The sequence below is a fragment of the Mauremys mutica genome, chromosome 3, assembly GCF_020497125.1.
Source record: "Mauremys mutica isolate MM-2020 ecotype Southern chromosome 3, ASM2049712v1, whole genome shotgun sequence".
NCBI lineage: Eukaryota > Metazoa > Chordata > Testudines > Geoemydidae > Mauremys > Mauremys mutica.
Genome location: NC_059074.1, coordinates 105,174,561 through 105,197,546, shown reverse-complemented (window position 1 = coordinate 105,197,546; position 22,986 = coordinate 105,174,561). Strand labels below are relative to the sequence as shown.

The 22,986-nt window shown below is 43.2% G+C and overlaps 1 protein-coding gene across 2 annotated transcripts; it reads left to right on the top strand.

The window, feature by feature from the left end:
* The first annotated feature begins 942 nt into the window (after nt 1-942).
* On the top strand, nt 943-22,750 carry LOC123367070 (p53 apoptosis effector related to PMP-22-like). Of its 2 annotated transcripts, XM_045011067.1 has the most exons (4): nt 943-1,276; nt 19,975-20,118; nt 20,410-20,645; nt 22,361-22,750. In XM_045011067.1, exons 1-3 carry the CDS (start codon nt 1,066-1,068, stop codon nt 20,622-20,624), a joined length of 570 nt encoding a protein of 189 aa, XP_044867002.1. In that variant the 5' UTR covers nt 943-1,065; the 3' UTR covers nt 20,625-20,645; nt 22,361-22,750. The 2 variants fall into 2 exon arrangements, with proteins under 2 accessions (XP_044867002.1, XP_044867001.1); XM_045011066.1 differs by having other exon boundaries at nt 20,410-22,750.
* Nucleotides 22,751-22,986: the final 236 nt, after the last annotated feature.

The following is a 22,986-nucleotide window of genomic DNA, read 5'->3' as shown; positions in this document are numbered from 1 at the left end:
GTTCAGTGAGCACTCAGTGCTTAAGGGGGTTGCAGAAGATCTGCTTTATTCTGTGTCCATTCCAACTGGTGGTGCAGAATATAACATCAGCTTCACAGCACCCTGCCCAGGCTCTTTCTCTGGGACGGTCAGCAGTTAAAGGCACAGTCCCCAATCCCAGAGGGGCCCAATTCTCCACTACATTATATAGTCTTACTTCTGTGCAAAATGGAAGCAAAGGTTATCACTAGTGCGAATGGAGTAATCTGTTTTAGTAGCATTTACATTCGGGCAATGGAGAATTAGGCCCAAATATTGTACTGCGCCTGCTGAGAATATTCGTAGAGCATAGTCAAATCAGACCTATTTTCTCCCCATAGAAACATGCACTGCTCCTCAATACTTCCAAGCCATGCCCTATCGTAACTGTCAAATCTCAGCTGTTGATTTTTGCCATAGCTCTTCCAAGAAAGAGTCAGAAATTTTCTTCACTGTCCTAACTTAGTAGTGGCTGAGGAAACATGCTTAAAAGATTTCCCCTTGGACTGGAGCAGAGGCCCAGCATGGAACATTTCAGCCTTAAAGGGGAAAGTTTCAGGCAACTATGACAAAAGAGCTTACAATGCAAATTGTTTTTTAGCTTTTAGTATAATTGTGCTACCTGCACCCACTCTAGTGCAAAAGCACCTTGTTTAATCCAAGGTGCTCCTTAGTGGGAAGTGACAGCCAGGAAAGGGTTAAAAGCCCGGGGCCAGGGAGTGTAATGGTGCCTGATGTGTTTACGAATCAGCAGAGAGGAAAGAGGAGCCAGGCAGATGAGCCAGCCCAGCCCTGCAACTTCAGTGCAGCTCAACAGGTTTCTGGTGCCAGGGCTACAGCTCTTAGTCATTGGAATTTAGGTGGAGCTCCCTCCTTCAGTGTCTATTCCAGTTAAAAAGCTGCTCTCACTCACACATTCATACATATACACACACTCTTCAGGAGCCTTAATAAAACCCCTTTGTCCCACGCTGCTGAGTCAGTAGCAGAAAAAGCTCATCAGTTTGTGCACCTGGCCTCTAGAGAAGCCACTGACCATTCCACAAGATGGTGCAGTGTGGCCTTGACTACACAAGGTGCAGATGGATCTTGCCTCTGATGTTAGGCATAGCGGTCATCTTTGGCCTTATTGCACTGGCCGGCAGGGGCTGGCTGGAGTCAGAGTCGTTCCCCTATCAGCATCAAGCCTCGTTATGGGAAAGCTGTACAAAGTTCAACGGTGATCCTGACTGGACATGCATCTCCCTGATGGACTATGGTAAGTGACTGCAATGGGGGTGGCAGCCCCTAGTGAGTCTAGGTCACATGACTGAGCTTACCTCACTCAACTCATGTCTCATGTCTCATCAGTTTGATGGGATACATGGAACATTTTTTGGAGAAAGAGTGGAACAAAGGGTGATCTTTTTAGAAAAAAAAGAGGGATGATTGCTATTTTCATAGGGCTAGAGGTTATGTATGTTCATGGTACAAAGACACATATGGAAACATAGTGCAGGGAACATTTGAATCATTTGAGATTAATTTCTTTAGAAATAACTACAATCTCTGCTTTCCAGAAGTGAATAATTATTGCAGGCCAAGTCCATAAAGCAATAAATAGCAAGCTGTATGGGTAAACTTGGGTTTAACAAGATGGATCATCCTTCACTGGCAAGGAACTGTTGGGATGTAAAAAAGAAGCTGTGAAGCAGAGATGTCCACAATAAATATCAGGTTGCAGAACGTGCCTCTAAAATTATATCAGAGGGCACACCACACCACTTGTGACGTGGTTATGAAACAAAACGTTGCAAGGAGAAAGTGTTTTTTTCTTTGAGAAAGGTCTGAATTAAGGTTTTCATACTTGGAGGAGTTTTGATAAAAGTTTGGACTCTGATGAAGTCCAAATAGATAATATTAATTCAAGTCATAAGGGCACTTTGGCTAACTGCCTGATTCTCAACTGTTGTGCAGCTTGTATACTTATTTGCACCTGTCTAAAGTGAGTGTATAAATACTACCAAATCAGAATAGTAGCATGTTACACTCACCTTATACATAGACATGTCTGTGCAAGATGCACAGCAGTAGAGACACAGACTGTTAGTGTCCATTTGGTTCAGCCTTCCAAAACTGTCATGAAAACGTACCATCCATGCACAAATTGTGCTCGCTGGCCCTGCTCTGCATTGACTGATAGTAATGAAAAGATAATGGTGATTTGTTCACTAGTCAGAAAGAAGTTATTCACTCTGGGCTAGTGGAATTTTTCAAGCATGTTTGCTATTTGCTCTATTTGGGGACTCTATTTCTACTCCTGATGCCCTTTGGCATCCTTCCCCTCCCCAATCCCACATTAATGTTACATTAATCAGTTCCACAATGGTATTGTTTCTCCCTAGGCGCCAGGGACGTGATCCACAAAGGTACTTAGGCACCTAGCCCACAGTCTCAGGGATCTATGTCCCTTTTTTAGGTACTGCTATGAGCCACAAAACTCCCACTGCTGCCTAATCCTGTAGGTTCCTAAATTCACTTGGCACCCATGTTTTTTCCTCTGAATGTGTGCACTGCAGCCTCACTGTAGGTGAGTGGGTGCCTATCTCCTGCCTGAGCGTGCACACTTTGGCAGCACTGTAGGCGTCTGCACGCCTGTCTCCCAGAGCAATTCACAGAAGAACGTCAACAAGATGACTACAAGAAAGACAGGCAACAAGATGGCTAAGTTGTGTGCCTGATCTGGTAGGTGGCCTCTGATCACAGCTGTCAGATCCAGCCCCTCAGGTGAGTTCACACAAAGCAGATGGGAGGAAAGGAGGCAGTCCTCCCTAGTTCAGTGCTTAAGGAACACACCTAGGATATTTCTCCCCACCCCGGAGGGGGTAGAAGGGATTTGAATAGGGATATGTCATCTCTTTCAGGTCAGTGGCCTAGGAGATAGTAGGCTATGAAATATTCTGATGTGGGGCTCTCTCAGTCTCTCCTCTCAAAGTTGTTCCACTTTAATTAAGCAAGTGAATAATTATATATTAATTGGGCCAGTAAAAGATTTAGAATAACTCTACTATAGTCTGGTTGTTAGAGCACTTGCTGGGGAGATGGCTGAGCCCTATTCAAATCCCTTCTCCCCTTCAAGTGGAGGGGGGACTGAAACCAGGGACCTCCTGCATCCTGGGTGAGCACCTATCTAGTAAGCTAAAGGTTGTAAGGCAGGTCCTCCCCCAGCCAATTTGCTTTGGGCCTGGCCTGCGTTTAGACAGCTGAATGCCTATCTTCCCCCAGTTTGTGGATCACTAGCAGAGCTAGGCGCCTCCCTGCAGCTGGACTTGGGAGCCTTTCTCCAAGAGACGGGCACAGCTTAGCATATCTCCATTGGCTAGTGTAGGCAGCTCCCTGCCTTTGTGGATCACCGTCTAAGGCACTTGTATTTCCCCACTCATTGTACAGAGAGCCCAGGTGCCCCACTCAGGCTTTGTGGATTGTGGTGCTGGTCCTGTGATTTTTCTAGGCACCTAAAAGTTCAGCTCAGCACTGCAACACCCAAATTCCTTTGTGGATCTGGACCCAGGTCCCTCGCAGACAAAGGGTTGGAATTTAAGGTCCAGGCTGGTCCTGGGCTTTTCATGATGGTCTTTCTTCCCTGCTTTTGTATTTTCTCAGACAAATGCATTGGAGTTCTATAGCACCTTCCAACTGAGGATCTCAAGTCAATTAAAAAACATCTGTGAATTAATCCTCAAAACACAATAGGCAACTATGAACTCCTATTTATAGATGGGGAAACTGAGGCACAGAAAGGTGACTGTCCACATTTTAAAAAATGTTTGCTAATTTTGGGTGTCCAACTTTACTCCCATTGACTTCATCTGTTGCTCTGCATGCTCAGTGTCTCTGAAAACTAGTCCATAGGTGCATCAAGTGGGGCACCCCAGATTAATGGACACTTTTGAAAATTTGGGACTAAATGAATTGCCCAAGGTTGAACAGGAAGTCTTTGGCAAAATTTGGATAGTGAATTCGGAATTCCTGGCTGCTCTTAATCCTGTGTTTTAATCACAAGCTCATGCTTCCGCTCTCTGTACTAGGACATGCTTTGGATCTGGAGAGAATGGGCAAACTGAGCCCTTTGGATTAAGTTAATGCCATTTCTTATTGACCAGCTCTGAGCTGGAAATCAAAACTGCCTTCCACTGATCCTTTTTGGCTAGAGTGGGAATGCTAATTTTTGGCTCCATAGCCCTCTATCTGAATGCATCATGGTAGGTTTCCTGTACCTGTAGTAAACTCCTGTAATCAAATTTAAAAGTTGTCTTTACTATTGGTATAGACTGAAAACTAAAGCAAAAGGTGCACCTATGATCAGGTTTTTAATAAAATATGCATTTTATTTGTGTGTTTCCTTTTATCTACACTAATACAAAAATGTTAAGGAGGACAAGTGTCCAGTATCACAAACCATATCACAAGTATGATTACATTTCCCCCTTTCATAAGCATGGAGACATGAACAAAGACAATATAGCTATAAGGGGGCAGAAGTGACTTGACATTTTTTGTGAGGAGTGAACTCCATGTTTCTTCTCTATTCCCCTCCTATTGGCTTGATTTCCAGCTTCTCTGCTGCACCCATAATTTAGTGCAGGACCAAAAGTTTGCGCAACAACTTTTTATTTTCTTAACTCTTGGCTATATGATCTCTCCAGAACAAGGTATGCCTCCCAAAGCCTTAGCCAAAGCCTTTTAAATATTTAATGTATTGTGCTGCAGGCTTTTGACATGTTTGAATATGCTTGTTGCCTGTTGCTAGAAAATGATTGCTCCTGTTTTGCTAAGTTGAATGTGGTGCATAATAAGATGAAAGAATCTTTAATCCATGCAATCTTTCTATTTTCTCATATTATGCCTGATTCTGCAGTCCTTTGGCATGCAGAACTTATATCAATTTCAATGAAAAATGCCATGCATAGGACAAATGCAGGTTAAAGTCCTTCAGATTTAGTGTGAAATGTTAGGCTTATTTGCAGATCTTGAAAAATCCACACAGTGCTTGTGCACATGCCAAGTGGAATTTCAATATTTGCAGTGACTTGCAAATACCATCCAATACTAGATTCTAGTCATTATACAGAGCAGAGGTCGGCAACCTTCGCCACGTGGCCCATCAGGAACCACTGGTGGACCATGAAACATTTTGTTTACATTGACCGTCTGCAGGCACGGCACCCCGCAGCTCCCAGTGGCTGCGGATCACCGTTCCCTGCCAATGGGAGATGCGGGAAGTGGCGGCCAGTACATCACCTATTTCCTGCCTAAGCCTCAGCGATTCACAAATCAGGAGGGATAGATGTTGGGCTGCCTAAGTCACGTGTGAAGCCTGAGTCTGTAGACATGCTCAGAGGTCACCTACCAGATCAGGCCCCTCAAGCATGGGGGTGGAGGGTGCCAAAGAAAGACCTCCCTTATACCGTTAGCCAGGGGTGAAAGTAGGTCAGTACGGTGTACTGGTAAGAAACTGGTACCGGCCCCTACGCAGCCGATGTTAAAGTGCTGGCGTGGCCACGCTTTAACATAGTTGCCCTTTTTGCCCCCACCCCCCGAGCCACTGTCGGGGGTAGGGGGAAAGGGGCAGCTTCCCCAAGGCCAGCGATTTAAAAGGGGCTCCCAGCCACTGCCGCTACCCACCCCAGCCCCGTGCCTATTTGGAGAGAAGGGATTTGAACAAGGACCCATCATCTCTCTGGTGAGTGCCTTAATCATTAGGCTATGGAATACTTGGACATGCCTTCCCCCAATCTCTCCTATTGAACACGTTCAACTTTAAACAACTGACTAATTACATATTAATCGGGGCCCTGAAAGAGTTACAAACCTCTATAACCTGGTGCGTGGGGCACTCACCTGGGAGATGGCAAATCCTTTCTTCCAATCAGGAGGAAGGGGAACTTGAAAGGAAGGTCTACCACAACCTGGGTGAGTAACCCTGGGCTAATGGTGGTAAGGGAGGTCATCCATTCCCCTGGCCATTTTGTTTTAAGCTGTTTGCAACTAAGGTGGCCGAACACCTATCTTCACTCAGTTCAAGCCAACCTCTGAACCTGGGTACGACAATGTGGAACTACTGCTCCTTTAGTGATTCCACTGTCAACATACAAGGCCTGTTAATACCAGTCAAATTTTTGTATCAATAAGAATAAATGCTATTTGCAGCACAGAGGTCAATTTTAGTAGCTCATGTATTTATATGAAACAACACAATGGGATAATTCAGCGGCTTTCTTTGTACAACATCTTTTTCTCTTAGTAAGTTAGGGACTGTCTTCTTGTTACATCTTCGTACAATGCCTAGTATGATGATGCCCTGATCCATGATCCCTAAGTACTACTGTAATACAAATAATAATAATTCTCCACTTTCATCCTCCTTGCAAATCTCTCACAGAATCTTTATTGAATTGTTCTGTTCTAGAGAGACAAGATGGGTGAGCTAATATCTTTTATTAGACAAACTTGCATTAGTGAGTAGGGTGACCGATTTTATAGGGACAGTCCTGATATTTGGGGCTTTTTTTTATATGGGCTCCTGTTATCACCCACCCCCGTCCTGATTTTTCACATTTGCTATCTGGTCACCCTATTAGTGAGAGAGACAAGCTTTTGAGCTACACAGAGCTCTCCTTCAGGTCACTTTCTAATATCCTGGGACCGACCCAGCTACAACAACACTGCATGCATGTTCTAGTCTAGTTATTTCCATGATCGTCACCACAGTAGTAAGTGGAAACCTACTAACATTCATGAATTAATCCTCTCAGTCCGTCTGCGAGGTAGGGTAGCATTAGTACCTCCATTTTATGGGGGACCTGTGGCAGAGTGATTGTGTCTTGGCCAGATTTACAGAGGGATTCTGTGGTAGAGCTGGAAATGGAATGCCTATCTGAGTTCTAGTCCACTTGCTTAACCACAGTACAATCTTTCTGCCCCTTCTTTGCAGGGCAAATTGAAGATAAGAACTTTGTCCTGTCCATACTACAGCCAAAACCTGAAACAAACCGGTTCAGTGTGTGTTTTTTAGGTAGTTTCAATTGCAGAGTGGACAGGTTCTTAGCCACACACTACTTTCTAAATCATCTCTCAAAAAAGCCTTAGGTGATTTAATGTCAAGCCTTAATACAAAACATGCACAGAATTTACGATTCACACAGTAGTTAGACTTTTAAATGCTAGAAAAAATGGGCTCCTAGTTAAATGTAATAGTTACAATAGTGAAAATGTTTCAGTTATTTTGTTCTTAAGGAACTCTGATAAGAAGGGAAGAAAATAACAGATATGACTTGATTTTCCTCTTGCTTACAGGCGTAAGTGAGAGGGGAATCAGGCCCACAGCATGGCAATTCATATTCCTCATTTGCAATTACTGATATACTTTTCTTTATCATTTCACAGTTCACCCTTTTACACATTTGTTGCCAGGTGCATTTAATCAGAACCTTGCTAAATAAGTTATTTCCTTAGTTGGGTAACTAACTCTATAAAGAGCCTCTCAGAGGGCAATAAATACTCTTTTATAATCAGATCACTTCCCTAATAATTACAGTCAAATTGGCTAAAACAGTGCTTATGGTGCGAGATGCTGAGGGCTCTCAGCTACCATATGAAAATAGAGGCAGTTGAGGACAATCAAGACCTTGCAGAGATCCCAGCACTTTGCAGGCTCAGACAATGAACTCTCTTAAGCATGCACCATTCAGTTACTTTTCCTAACCTTTCACACAGGAGGTAACTGTGCTGAGGATTTATGAATGGGTAAAAAGGTACCACGTTGTCGTTTTTCTTTAGTTGGGTCATTTCTTCAGAGAATCTGACAGGATGGAGTGATGATGATTCCTTCATAGTAAGAGCTGGATATAAGTCCCATTATAAGGTTGACTTTGAATGACTTTGGGAGGATAAACAAGCAAATCCCTTGGGCTATGTCTACACTACAGACCTTACAGCGGCACAACTGCACTGCTATAAGGTCTCCCATGTAGCCGCTCAATGCTGATGGGAGAGAGCATGCCCATTGGCATAGCACTGTTCACATTGGTGCTTTTGTCGGTGAAATTTATGTAGGTCAGAGGGGTGATTTTTCACACCCCTGACCAACAACAGTTATACTGACAGCAGTGCTAGTATAGACATGGCCTCATGCTTTCACATTTTTCATGGCAAGTCTTGTTGACAGCTGGTATCTATTCTGAACAATTTTGAATAAGATTGTAGGAGAATATTATAGTATTCCCAAGCTCCTCCTGGGAACTTTTGCAAAGAGTCTTTAGAAATTTCTTGATCAGTCAAAAATCCCAATGGTTTCAAATTAGTCAGCTTTGACTGAGTAAGAACTGCAGGATTTAGCCCAATGATGCTAAAGGAGGAAAACTTGGACCACAGCTAGATATTTACTAGAGGAGAAATGACTCTACACTATCATGGTAAATAAGGTCCAAGCTGATCTGGAAACTCTCATACCATTTAATACACTGGATTTTAAATCAGTTTAAGGGGAGTTAGGAAGGGGTGTGTGTGTGTGTGTGTGTGTGTGTGTGTGTGTGAGGGGGTATGACTCTTTGAGGCACTGTACATGCTATATGGGTGAAAGCATTAATATGTGCAGACATATATATGTCAGACATATATGTGTTGCAAATAACATTTAATTTTGATCTAAGTGCTGCTTGATGATAACTGTAGGGCCAGATTCTGATGCCTTTACTGACACTGAATAGAGCCTTCCTCCACAAACAATTCCACTGAAGTCTCTGAAGCTAGCTACAGAGGAAGCTGCTATCCAATAAGAGTAATAATAATTAGTTCTTATGCAGTGCTTTTCACCAATATATTGCAAAGAAGGTCAGCATCAATTATCCCCATTTTACAGTAGATGAAACTGAGGCAAAGAGCAGCAAAGTGACTTGCCCAAAGTCACTAACAGGCCAGAGACAGGAATAGAACTGTTAGCCTCCTAAAACCAAGTCCAGTGCTTTGTCTGCTAGACCTTGATGCCTCTATATTGAGTAAAAGTATCAGAATCTGTCCCTAAATATACAACTATAACAGACTCTTTCTGTAATTCCCAATCACATGTTAACCAACCTATCAACAGCCAATAACAGTGCAGCAGCAACAATTGTTAATATTGCCTTCTTGTTCAGTCACAGGGAGAAGAAATGAGCAAACAGTATCATGTCTCTCACTGTAGGCTTTTTTGTTTCTTAGGTGGGAAGGATTTAGTTTCTATTAGAAAGTTAGCTCCAGATTCACAGCCACTCCCTACCCAGGGAAACTCCTTCACTGCAATTAAAGCTAGCCACAGCAAGGTTTCTGAACACAGTTTGCTCATATTCTGCTGCAAACTATAGACTAAGAGTTAGCTGATTAAAAATTCTTGGTTTTGGAAATGAAATGTAAATCCATTGTGCTTCAGCCAGATGTAAGAGTGTGAGCAAGCTTTGGGAAAAGGATACACTTTGCTTAATAGTCATTGTTTGTAAGGCTGAGTTATAAAAGAAGAAGATCCCTTTTAGGTTACTTTAGGTTATTTTAATCAACTCATCTTTAATCCTTGACAAGGTCTTCTGTCCAAATAGTAGTAACAGCTAGAAAACAGATATAACATGCTACATTGGGATTAACTGACATGATTTACCTGGATTGGCTTATTAGTATGCTACACATTTTTTCCAATCCCCCCTAGTTAAAATTTACCTCAAAATAGACTGAATGACGCAAACCATGTATCAAATCAAGCATCAAAACATGTAAAATTAAGGTCTGATCCTGAGGATGCCCATAATTCCTGTTGAAATTGGTGTGAACTGTGAGTACTTGGTGCCTCTCTCCTGATCAAGCCAATTTTGAGGCATTGGCATGCATGTTACTTTTAATACCTAACTCACTCCTCTGCTGCTCCCTTTGATGATTCTTCTACACCCTGTGTTGTTCCCTTCCTAGCACTAAGCATCAGAGAGGATCTCTCATTAGCACAAAGCTTTGTTGGACTCCCTTCTAAATCAAGCTCCTGCATGTCAAGTGTGTTTATGCCGAGGAGAGTAGCTGAAACTGAACCACTCCCTCTAGATGGTGGGGGAAAAAAATCCTGGGCAAACAAAAAACTCTTCAAGTTGAAATGTTTCCTAAACTGAGCTGCTTCCCTCAAAAGGAGGAGGGTCTTCAGGCATGTCAAAACTGTGGACTCCGGATTTTTTAACAAATATGTTGATGAGTGTGTAGATGATGCTGTCTGGAAATAGAAAGATAATGAGCAGGTGAAGGTCTGTTTGCTTTTAATGAGAAACAGTCTGTTTTGAGTTTGAGAAGCCCGGTTACCAGCAGTTAGGCCATGTCTGCAGTACCACTTAAGTTGGCAAAACTTATGTTGCTCAGGGGTGTGAGAAAAACACCTTCCTGAGTGACACAAGCACCGGTGTGGACAGCACTTTGTTGGCTGTCTCGTCCCCTCACCTCATTGGGATAGTTAAGTGGCTGTCTCCCCCACTCGCTAGTTTGATGGCTTTGTAGGTAAATGTATTTCTATGGTCTCTCCTTGCTCAGTTTACACTGAAGACACATTTGAGCAGGCGGAATCACACTCCTTGATCTAGGGTGGAGTCCCGCCTTAAGCCTTAGCTGCCAAACACATTTTAAGAACATAGTTCCAGCACATTTATAGTTTTTCATATATCACCGGGCAACACTATTAATGACCAGCATGTAACCAGTTAGCGTATGATACCTTATATCTGTTAGATACAGATTATGACAACAGTGAATTGGAGAACACTCCACTGCTCAGGCCAGCTGAGACTCACTGCTAGATCCCCTTGCCCTCTGACATTGGGATGCTCTTAGGATCAAAGTAGTATTCCATTTTCAGTGCAGGTCTGGCATTTCATATCGTCTTCCGTTTTTTTAAATTAAAGCTTCCCTTGTTTAACACAGCTGTGTCACTCACCACAATGTCATGCAGGAACTGCAGAGGTTGTTAAAGCAGCAAAGAGTCTTGTGGCACCTTATAGACTAACAGACGTTTTGGAGCATGAGCTTTCGTGGGTGAATACCCACTTCGTCAGAGGTTGTTGACTGAACAATGCGTATTAAAATGATAATTTGATGATAATATAAATAATTGTGGAGATGTATGAACAGCTGACAATAGATTTATTTTTCTTTTAAATGCTGGTTATGTCTTCAGCTTCAGGGCAGAAGGAATTAAAAGTTGAGGAATTGTGCTCTTATTAATCAGACAAGGAGATAGATATCGGAGCTGTCCATGATTTCATCCTATTGAGCCAGGCCTAGGGTAGTTGGTCGTTCACATGAAGTGCAGTACCCATGCCATGAATAAACACAGCGAGGGGATGGAATGGTGTGGATGGGAATACTTGTACACAATGTGGGCTAGTACACAAGAACCCAGAATCTTTGGTTTGTTTTGTATAAGGCAATTAGGTTATGAAGTGTATTTTCAGTGTGTTGTGGCCCTTGTGTTATCACAGAAAATTTGGAACAACAAACATGTAAAAAAAAATTCAGTGTGGGTTTCAAGGTTTTGCATATAAGACATCACTGGGCAGACATTACCCCAAATTAAATTTACATCCTTTTGTGTAGAAAACAGCCCTTCAATTGTATGTAAAACTGGAATACATGAGGAGGTAAGTCAGGAAAATCAGAAAGCAACATTCCTAGTAGCTCTGAATCTAGGGTGGCCAGATCTCCTGATTTTATAGGGACAGTCCCAGTTTTTGGGTCTTTTCTTATATAGGCTCCTATTACCCCCCACCGCCTGTCCCAATTTTTCACATTTGCTGTCTGGTCACCCTATCTGAATCCCTAATAAAAGTCTTAAATCTACATTTGACTGAAGACTCGCCTTATCAAAGAATACTCGGATTCCTGGTTACACTGTTGCTACATTTCCTTTGGATAGCCTAACCATCCACAAATCAAACAAATATAGCTAGAAGGACCATTCCTCCCTCTGCTTATATAAAAATAAAGATTTGGGTTCTCTTCTACTTGTCCTAATAGAAGGCCTTCCCCATTTCCAAAGACAAAAACTTAAAAACATTGACAGTTGTAATGAGTTTTTAAGACTGGAAAGTATATAGTTTCCTAGCATTTAATAATTATCATACACATTCTTTGATTTAGTGGTAAAGAGAAACAAGAAGGAACCAGCAGACATGCCATTCAAATGATGATGATATCATTTTAGAATGCTGGTGTACATTGGAAAATGCCAATTCACCAAAACTTTTTGAAGGAAAGGATCAGTTTAGACAAATTTCCATGTTTGAAAAAAGTTTCAAAATGTTTAATTTCAAACTTTTCTAAATTATTTTTTTTCATTTTTTGTTTGAAAATCCTTTTTGTTTAAAAATTTACATTACTTATAGTAAAATACACAGATATTGAATATATAAAAGTCAAAATTGAAACAACACATTTCGATCAACCCACTCCAAAATTTTTCTTGGATTTTCAGTTGGTGACAATCTGAGATTTTGATTTTTTGTCCTGATTTAGGATGGAAAAGCTCAAAATTTTGAAAATTCTCACAGGACAGGAAAATCATTTCCTGTCCAGCTCTAGTATTTAGGGATTCTCTGATATAAATTTCTGTTTTTTTTTTCTCTGCTGACCACCTTTAAACACACACAAAAAAATTACTCTGCAGTTCTTTCAGCTGCTTGATTGATCTCAGGCAAATAGTTGTTTGTTTTTATGGACTTAGCTTGACATCCTGAAAGCTAAGTAAACTGCTACTCTCTCTGTGTTTTGTTTAGTTTCAGTTTTAAACGGGCTGGACTAGAACCTGTGACCTCTCTGTCTCATGTATACTGAGTCCAGGGCTGCCCAGAGGATTCCGGGGGCCTGGGGTCTTCGGCGGCGGGGGGCCCTTCCGTTCTGGGACCCGCCGCCGAAGTGCCCCGAAGACCCGCGGTGGGAGCCCCCCGCCGCCGAATTACCGCCGAAGCGGGACCCGCCGCTGAAGTGCAGCCCGGTCTTCGGCGGTAATTCGGCGGCGGGGGAGGGTCCCCGCTGCGGGTCTTCGGGGCACTTCGGCGGCGGGTCCCGGAACGGAAGGGCCCCCCGCCGCCGAAGACCGGGCTGCGCTTCGGCGGCGGGTCCCGCTTCCCCCCCCCGGCCCGGCCCGGCCCCAGCCTCTTACCCCCGGCTCCCTCCTCACCCGGAGTCTCAGCGCCTCGCCGGAACAGCCGCAGCGTGCGGCCGCACGGTGAGGGGGCGGGGCTGGGAGCTAGGGGGCGGGGCTGGGAGCTCCGGGACGAGCGGAGGGAGCTGAGCTCAGCCCGGAGCTCCCAGCCCTGCCCCCTGACCACGCGGCTCTGAGCGGGGCAGGGCTCAGGGGCCCCGGCGGAGACACGATGTGCTCGGGCTCCGGGAGAGGAGCGGAGGCGGGAGCCTCCGCTGTTCTCTTGGGGGCCCCTGCGGAGCCCGGGGCCCAGGGCAAATTGCCCCCTTTGCCCCCCCTCTGGGCGGCCCTGACTAAGTCTGTGTATATTTGTGAAAAATTGTTGACCTGATTTAATTCCACACTTCCGTGAAATGTGTTAACATTCACATAGGTGTTTATACTTTACCCACATGTTAAAGCAAAACATAAAAACACAGTGGATAATAAATAATGTGAGAGACTTAGGACCAATTTCTGCCCTCATTTACACTAATGCAACCTCATCATTTTCAACCCCACTAAATTGTAGTGTTACATATGAGATGGATTTGGCCCAATAAGTTTTAAACTAGATTGAGCCTTTGCTCTGTGTCTTCTGCAAGGCGCCCAGGGAGTCAAAATTCTTTCTTTAGTCCCTCCTTTTTCAGAGGGAAATAACTTTTATTGGTTCTTTTCCCATACCCTCCTTGCCTACCTGCTCATGGCCCAGCCCTCAGGCTCCAGCCACAATGCAGGAAGCACTAAAGTGGCTGTGCAGGGAGCCATGTGCTATTACTGCCTGTAACTCCCCTGTGTTGTTACTTAAACCCAAATAGCAATTGCTACACTAGATCAGACCCATGGTCCATCTAATCCAGTATCCTGTCTCTGACAGTAGCCAGTGCCAGGTGCCTCAGAAAAAGGCGTAAGAAACCCATAGAAGGCAAGTACAGGATATTTGGACCCCATCTTAGGGTATCCTCCTGCTCTCTAATAGGTAGAGATTGGCTTAAGGCCTGAAGCACAAGTTTTAGTATCCCTTCTAAAATTGTCGTTATAATTAATTATTATAATTCTTGATATTCTTTATCCTAAATATTCAATTCCTTTTTGAATCTTACTAAGTTCTTGACTCCAGTGACTTCCTGTGGCAGTGAATTAATCTCACAGTTGGCGAACAAGTTTTTCCTTTTATCAATTTTGAATTTCCCACCTTCAAATTTCATTGTTCTTGTTATGAGACAGAAGAACAGAGAGAGAGAGAGAGAGAACAGAAGATCCTGATCTACCTTTTCTAAACCTTGCATGTTCTCTCTTGTTCATCTCCTTTCTTGGGAAAACATCCCAATGTTTTCAATCTCTTTTCATAGGAGAGTTTTTGCCATTCCCTCAGTCATTCTCGTTACTCTTTTTGGAATCCCCGCCAGTTCTGCAATATCCTTTAACAGACAGGGTGGCCAGTGTTGCACACAGCATTCCGAAGGATTTATATCAAGGTATGTTAGTTTTTCTGACTGCAGCTGCAGGTTGACCAGAGATCTTCACTGAGCTGTTGACAGTGACATCCAGGTCCCTGTCACAATCTGGCCCTGGGTTAATCTAAATCATCATGACCCTACTGAAACACAAAATTAGGAGATATATCAAAATTGTTAATAGAGTTAATCAACAAAAAGTCTGTTTTTAGACTAAATCTCTGATGTAGCATTTTGCAGCTTAGATTTAGTTTGAACACACAGCATCTTAAAGTCTTTACATCTTCAAAACTGAATCTTTAAAACCTTGATTTAAAATTGTCCTCTGCTGCAGAAGATGGAGTTAGAAACCTGCAATGGTTAGGTGACTAAGCAATGCAGAAGATGTAAGAATCCTGCAGTGAGCATGTTTGTTCTTGCCATATAGCCAACTCCCTTAAGGCAGGGAGTATGCCAGTCTCTCCCAGTGTGCCTTCCTACAGAGTCATGGCATTTGCAATACTACTGGGAGAAAAAACTGGTTAGTGGCATGAAGAGGTGGGGAGCAGGGTGGATGAGAGAGTCCCATCTCCACCTCTCCCCAGCCAAATGGCAGGGGCCCCTCAGGGCAATTGGTTCAGCTGGCACTGGGGATGGGAAGGGAGAAAAAAGTTTTATAATGGGGGGTGGGGAATTAGTCAAATGTAATGAACAGAAATGGAACATGGGTCATAAAGCAATGGGAGATGGTCAAAACCTTCATGAACTGTTGAGAGAAAGAGAGATAGACTAGAGGATTGGGTCAGAACTTTCTCCCCCTATTTGTGCTATGCTTGGTCTGGAAGCTGAGTGAGGAGAATGGCTTACTGCCACCTCCGCATGCTCCCAGTCACCAGCATTGGTGGGGGTTGGTTTGTCCCACTGTGCAAGTTAGAGCGACTTAAAAGCTCAAAGGGCCATTACACCATCTGGAGCTCGGTGAAGCACAGCAACGCAGTGGCAACGTCCCCCTCACCTGGCCATAAGCTGACAGACTTCCTATGCTGGGTGAGATGACGTAGAGCTGGTGTACCCTAAGACAGGGGTGGGCAAACTTTTTGGCCCGAGGGCCACATTGGGGTTGTGCAACTGTATGGAGGGCTGGGTAGGAGAGGCTGTGCCCTATCCACCCCCTCCCACTTCCTGCTCCCTGATTGCCCCCCTCAGAATTCCCAACCCATCCAACCCCCCCTGCTCCTTGTCCCCCTCCCAGGACCCCCGCCCCCTATCCAACCCCCCTGCTCCCTATCCCCTGACTGCCCCAATCCCTATCCACACCCCCGCCCCCTGACAGCCCCCACAGGACTCCCGCCCCTATCCAACCACCCTCTGCTCCTCCTCCCCTGACCACTCCCTCCTGGCACCTTCTGACCCAACTGTCCCCTGGGATCCCACCCCGTTATCCAACCCCCCTGCTCTCTGTCCCCTGACTGCCCTCCCAACCCCTATCCACATCCCTGCCCCCCGACAGGCTCCCGAGGACTCCCACTCCCAACCCTCCCTGTTCCCCATCCCCTGACTGCCCCCCAGGATCTCCTGCTCCCTTACCCAACCCCGCTGCTCCCTGCCCCTTTACGAGCAGCAGGAGCTTGCAGCCGCGACACCCAGCCAGAGCCAGCAGCGCTTCCCATGCTGCCCAGCGGGAACGGCAGGCCAGAATGCAGCCTGCGCGGCAGTGTGGCTGGGGGGGAGAGGGGACAGCAGAGGAGGGGCCAGGGATTAGGCTCCCCAGCCGGGAGCTCAGGGGCGGGGCAAGACGGTCCCGTGGGCTGGACGTGGCCCGCGGGCCATAGTTTGCCCACATCTGCCCTAAGGTGTGTAAAGCTCGGTATGTCTACAGTGCAATTAAACACCCATGGCTGGTTCGTGTCAGCTGACTAAGGCTCACAGGGCAGGGGCTAAGGGGCTGTTTATTTGCGGTGTAGACATTTGAGCTCTGGCTGGAGCTTGGGCTTGGGACCCTTCCCTCATGTGGGGGTCCTAGATCCACGGCTCCACAATTAAATGGTCCCTTGGTCTGAGCCCCATGAGGCCAAGTCAGCAGAGACAGGCTAGCCATGGGTGATTAATTGCAGAGTAGACATGTCCTTAGGGATTCCCTCATGGTGGGGAGAATCCTTAGCTACCTGGTTAAAGCAGCTTTACAGCCTTTTTGCTGCTGAATTAGTTCTATTGATGGTACAGTTCCTGGTGTTAGTTAGTTATTATATCACCTCAGAAATAGCTGCATTGATTGAGATTTTATAAATTTAAATTCAAAAGTTTGCATTAATGCAACCTTCTGGATGCACATTTGACTGCCACAGGAATCATTGTTAACTCTACCACGTTGCACATCCTGTAGGTTATATGGCATACTCTAACAAAACATAATGTAGCAAGATTTAAAAAGTAAAGTGGAAATATTTGCTGCGAGAAATACAGACAGGGTAACAGTGTTATGGGAACCTTAACTTCTGCATATCCTTGTACTGTGTGAGTCTTAAACTGCATCATCTTATATTGTATTAACAGGGCTTCATGTAATTTGTTTGCTTCTTTTAAGGAGAAAAAGAATGCAGCCCATATGAGCACAGGTCCATTTCTTGTATTCTAGTGCTGCTTTTATGTAGTGTGCACTCCTTTCATTGTGCCAATATTACAGATGCATTTCAAGAAGTGAACACATAATAAAGTCATCAGTGTCGTATTTAACAGAACATCACAGGAAAGAAGAAAAAAACCCAAGATAATCAGAGAACATTTGGGACTTGCTATCCAATGGAACAAGGAAGCCAAGGATTGGCCTTGATTTTCCCTAATAACATAAGAACGGCCATACTCAGTCAAACCAAAGGTCCATCTAGCCCAGTATCCTGTCTTCCAACAGTGACCCAGAGGTCCCAGAGGGAATGCTCTCAATGCCAGGGTCCCAGAGGGAATGAACAGCACAGGCAATCATCAAGTGATCCATCCTCTGTCTCCCATTTCCAGCTTCTGGCAAACAGAGGCTAGGGACACAATCCCTGCCCATTCTGGCTAATAGCCATTGATGGACCTATCCTCCATGAATGTATCTAATTCTTTTTTTGAACCCTGTTATATTCTTGGTCTTCACAACATCCTCTGTCAAAGTGCTCCACAGGTTGACTGTGTGTTGTGTGAAGAACTACTTCCTTTTGTTTGTTTTAAACCTGCTGTCTATTAATTTCATTTGGTGACCCCTAATTCGTGTGTTATCAGCAGGAGTAAATAACACTTTCTTATTTACTTTCTCCACACCAGTCATGATTTTATAGACTTCAATCATATCGCCCCTTAGTCATCTCTTTTTCAAGCTGAAAAGTCTGAGACTTATTAATCTCTCCTCATACGGAAGCTGTACCATACCCCTAATCATTGTTGTTGCCTTTTTCTGAACCTTTTCCAATTCCAATATATCATTTTTGAGATGGGGCGACCACATCTGCGCACAGTATTCAAGATGTGGATGTACCATGGATTCATATAGAGGCAATATGATATTTTCTGTCTCATAATCTAGTCCTTTCTTAATGATGCCCAACATTCTGTTTGCTTTTTTGAACTAACCACAGTGACTGCAAGATCTCTTTCTTCAGTGGTGACAGCTAATTTAGACCCCATCATTTTATATGTGTAGTTGGGATTATGTTTTCCAATGTGCATTACTTTGCATTTATCAATATTGAATTTCATCTACCATTTTGTTGCCCAGTCACCCAGTTCTGTGAGATCTCTTTGTTGGTCTTCATGGTCTGCTTTGGACTTAACGATCTTGAGTAGTTTTGTATCATCTGTAACTATATTCGCTTCCCCAACCAAGGCTCACTGAGCCCAAAGATCATCTCACCACTTATGTATTTCAGACATCTTGAGCTCTGGAGGCCTTAGTTCATTCTGGAGTGCAAAGTGTAAGGCCTGGGAGATCTGAAATCATCTTGACATCTAATGATCATTGTTTGCACTTGTGTGGTGCTTTATAGATTTAGTGTGGGCTCAAGTGGTTGAGGAGCACAAGTCCCAGTGAAAGTCAATGAGTCACTTAGGTTCTTTTGAAAAAAAAGAACAGGAGTACTTGTGGCACCTTAGAGACTAACAAATTTATTTCAGCATAAGCTTTCGTGGGCTACAGCCCCACTTCATCAGATGCATGTAGTGGAAAATACAGTAGGCAGATATATATATACACAGAGAACATGAAACAATGGGTGTTACCATACATACTATAAGGAGAGTGAACAGTTAAGGTGAGCTATTATCAGCAGGAGAGAAAAAGAACTGTTTGTAGTGGTAATGAAAATGGCCCATTTCCAGCAATTGACAAGGATATGTAAGGAACTGGGGGGGGGGCGGGGGGGATTAGCATGGGGAAATAGTTTTACTTTGTGTAATGGCCCATCCACTCCCAGTCTTTATTCAAGCCTAGTTTGATGGTGTCCAATTTGCAAATTAATTCCAATTCAGCAGTCTCTAGTTGAAGTCTGTTTTTGAAGGTTTTTTGCTGTAATATTGCAACTTTTAGGTCTGTAATCAAGTGGCCAGGGAGACTGAAGTGTTCTCCAATTGGTTTTTGAATGTTATAATTCTTGACATCTGATTTGTGTCCATTTATTCTTTTACGTAGAGACTGTCCGGTTTGGCCAGACATACATGAAAGGTGCCCTCCACATGCAAACCTTAGGGTCATGATCTATCCCTGATTGTTTGTGTCTGATGTATAGATTTGCTAAATAATGCCAAACTTTTATGTTCACATACTAGCATGGTATGCTAATATAGACAGTTTTTTAAAAAGGAAGATTTTAAGTTGCCTTTGAGGAAGAGCCTCCTCTTCATTTGATGCCTATGCATAATACCCATTGGTGCCATGATAGACATATGCAACAGAGCCATGACTGCCATTCGTTGAACAAATGCCCTGTATTAGTGAAATAAGATAAGGTTGTTATCTGGTTATTCTTACATTCTGCTTTTTCTGCCTCAGTGCTTAATACTTAATATTGAAATTCCTTGACATTCCAATAACATACTGTTCAGAATTAATGTTTGTTTACACATCATACATTGTGCATTAACTCTCTGCTGGATCAGAACCATTTTGTACATTCTAAACCAGTCAAAGGAGAGTAGGTGGCTGTGTTCTCTCCTTGAGAGTTTACCCTCTTCTCACATTTGTCTGAAATGAAAACACTTCATTTTTAAGGCAGGCATGAATCTACCTTAATGCGTTGTTGCCTTCATAATATGTTTTCTTTCTGATTTCAGCCTGGGGGAGAGCAGCTGCTGCCACATTCCTTGTTGGCTATATCATTCTGGTCATTTGTTTTGCCCTGGCCATCATAGCATTCGCCATTGATACGCTTCGGTTCAACTTCGTACGAGGAATTGGAGGCTTGCTCTTTGTTGCTGGTAAGACTGTGTATGAGGAAAAGGTTGCCTTTTAAAATGGTACCTGTTGTAAAATTGATACATGCCTTATTTGACTCTTGAAACAAAGGAGTCTATGCCCAGGTCTGTAGACACTCGGCAGTTGGAAACATCAATTAAAATCAATGCAAAGTCCACCCAAGTAGTAAATCCTCAAACCTCTAAAACAAAGGTGGATTGGCTAGAGATAACATCAAGGCAGAAACTTGAATGGATACCAATTTAATCACTCATTCTGACTTTTTGTTGTTGTTGTCTTTTCTCTTTTTTCAGCGGTGTTCTCCATCATGGCCCTGGTCATTTATCCAGTGAAGTTCACAAGTGAAATTGTCATGGAAGGAGTCAATATGTTCAGCTGGGCCTATGGCTTTGCTTGGACCACCACCATTATGGAAATAGGCCTGGGGTTCTTCTTCTGCTGCCTCCCGAATTACGAAGATGAGATCCTGGGCAACATCAAGCCCACGTATTTTTATACTTCCCCATAAATACTAGAAACAACAGGAGAGGTGCCTTACTGTTGTTTTGATATTTAGATTCCAGAGATACATACAGACTATCTTATTTTTACAGAGTATTATGACCAGGAATTAGTAGAAAGGCTTGGAAACTTTTTTATGCAAGTAGAAATATAGTGTTGGAGTTATAGAATAGAAGATCTAAATTGTTCTGAATTTTCCTCTTTGATGTGGGTTTGTTAAGGTTAATTATTCTACCATTTTGTATTGCTCCATTACCTCCCATTAGTAGGGGTGTGGGGTGGTTCTGGTATTGGTGTTTCAAACATTTGTGTTTTTATTTAATTTCAAACAAGCCTTTTAATTCCTCAGGGAATCAGTTATGGGACCAGACAACACAAACCCTGGTTCCCTGAGGCAAAGCAGCTCAGGAAAACCAGATACCATGATATGTGGGTTTATTTGTATAGCTTAATCTGAAAACTGAAATTTGGTTGCTTACAAAACCTTCCTACCCACTTTGTGCCACCATTGCCAATAATTCAGTTACCACTTCGTAACTTTGTTTCCTCTTTTATTCATAAAAAATATAGCACTTAGAGTCAGATAAGAGATAGAGAAAACGACTTCCTTGTTTTTAACAAGCCATTTTCATTTCTCTCAATGCTTTTGTTGCAAAGTTAGTTGCTAAATTGTCAAAGGTCAGAATAAGAAGAAAAATAAACTGTCTTCAAATACCACTAAACATAACCAAGTATTATCACTGTGTAGTGTGCGCTGCAATCCAAGCAGTCTGAAAAATCCTGGGTGAGATTCTGGGCTGCTACTCAGTGGAGTAGCACAGGATTAGTACACTGCGGGAGGAGGACAAAAGTGGCTTTAAGACATCCTTTCACCCTTCAGATTCTGGGCTGCTCTGAGGGCTGGAGAGACCCCTGCTGTAACATAGAGAGTCCTGAGGAACTGTTTAAGTTATGTCAGCCTCACCAGGTTGCCCTATGGGCAGCAGCACTGTCCAAACCTCCATAGACCTATGTGCTATGACTCCACCCTCCTCTGCTCCTAACCCCTTCCTTGGCACGGGGCCTATGCCAACGCCTCAGGAGTCCTTGAAGGACAGCCTGTTTCTGTCTTCTTCAGTTCCTGCACCATTGGAATTCTTCCCCCACCAAATCTAGGGCTTTTAGAGCCCCTTTATGCCATTCGAGCCCTTTTACCTGGTAGCAGAGGGACAGAGCTGGCATGGGAGTTTCACCTCTATTTACCCCTATGGCCCTCATCCCTATAGTATTCAATTGTATCTATACTATTGAACTGCTGGAATTTGAATTTAGAGTTATTAAACAAGTTAAAACAAAATCCCTTTCTTATTGGGCTCTTTCATTTAGATCTATTACTTTCTGAGTCGAAAGTGTGTGTGTGTGTGTATGTTGCATATATAATATGCACACACACAAATACACTCTCACACAACCTCCCACCGTAAGACTTGTATAACAAGACACAACCACATTTTATGAAACATTTTCAGATATATTTCACATTCCACAACACTAAAAATATGTGAAAAGTAATGAAGTTTGCTTGCTGTTTTCTGTGTCATATATCCTGGATTTGTAATATTCCATTTTTTGCTTTAGGTGAAAAAATTATAGACCAAATCCTATTATCCTTATCAAACAAGAACGCTCATTGAAGTAATTATATCATTTTCTAAGATGAATATTACCTTGTAATAAATTTGCCTCTCTCTTTATATACTGCAGATGATGAAAACTGCCACACTGAGTATTCCACACTATAAAATATGAAATGCAGGAGGGAAACCTTGTCTTCCTTGTTAAAAGTCTTGGACAGTTAAAAAAAGTGAAGCTACACAACCAGATTCTTATATTGCACTAGTTTTGTAGCAGTGTCACTCCATTTACTGCTCTGAAGTTACGCCTAACTTAGACCAATAAAAGTGAGAGGAGAGTCACACCCAAAGCATATATATAAACCCTTGAGAATGGTTAGACAGAAGAGTTTTGTAATTAATTATTATGGTTCTTCCTGGCCAGAAAATTTAGAAAATATTTTGTATAAAAAAGTGACAGTGTGCAGTTGATGCACATGCAGTCCATCTGTTTAGGAATAAGCTGTTGCAGATATTTTCATGATGCTCACTACACTCAATAAATGATGGTCGTCTGTATCTTGTTTCAGACATGGTGATTGTATTTAATTCTATTTGGGGATAGGAAGGAAAGGGAGGGATAAAATACCTCAAACTACACTCCATTGCAGTAGAATTTTGAAGCAAGTAGCGGGTGGGAAAGTAACTTGCAAATTTATTATTTAATATTAATGGGACTTTTATTATTCTTCATTTATATTCTGGTAGCACAATAAT

What these genes read in the sequence shown, in the direction of transcription:
- LOC123367070 (XM_045011067.1), top strand. Translation starts at nt 1,066, where the DNA reads ATGGTGCAGTGTGGCCTTGACTACACAAGGTGCAGATGGATCTTGCCT. An exon ending in CATCTCCCTGATGGACTATG is followed by an intron (nt 1,277 to 19,974) that starts GTAAGTGACTGC and finishes TTCTGATTTCAG; the next exon opens with CCTGGGGGAGAGCAGCTGCT. An exon ending in AGGCTTGCTCTTTGTTGCTG is followed by an intron (nt 20,119 to 20,409) that starts GTAAGACTGTGT and finishes CTCTTTTTTCAG; the next exon opens with CGGTGTTCTCCATCATGGCC.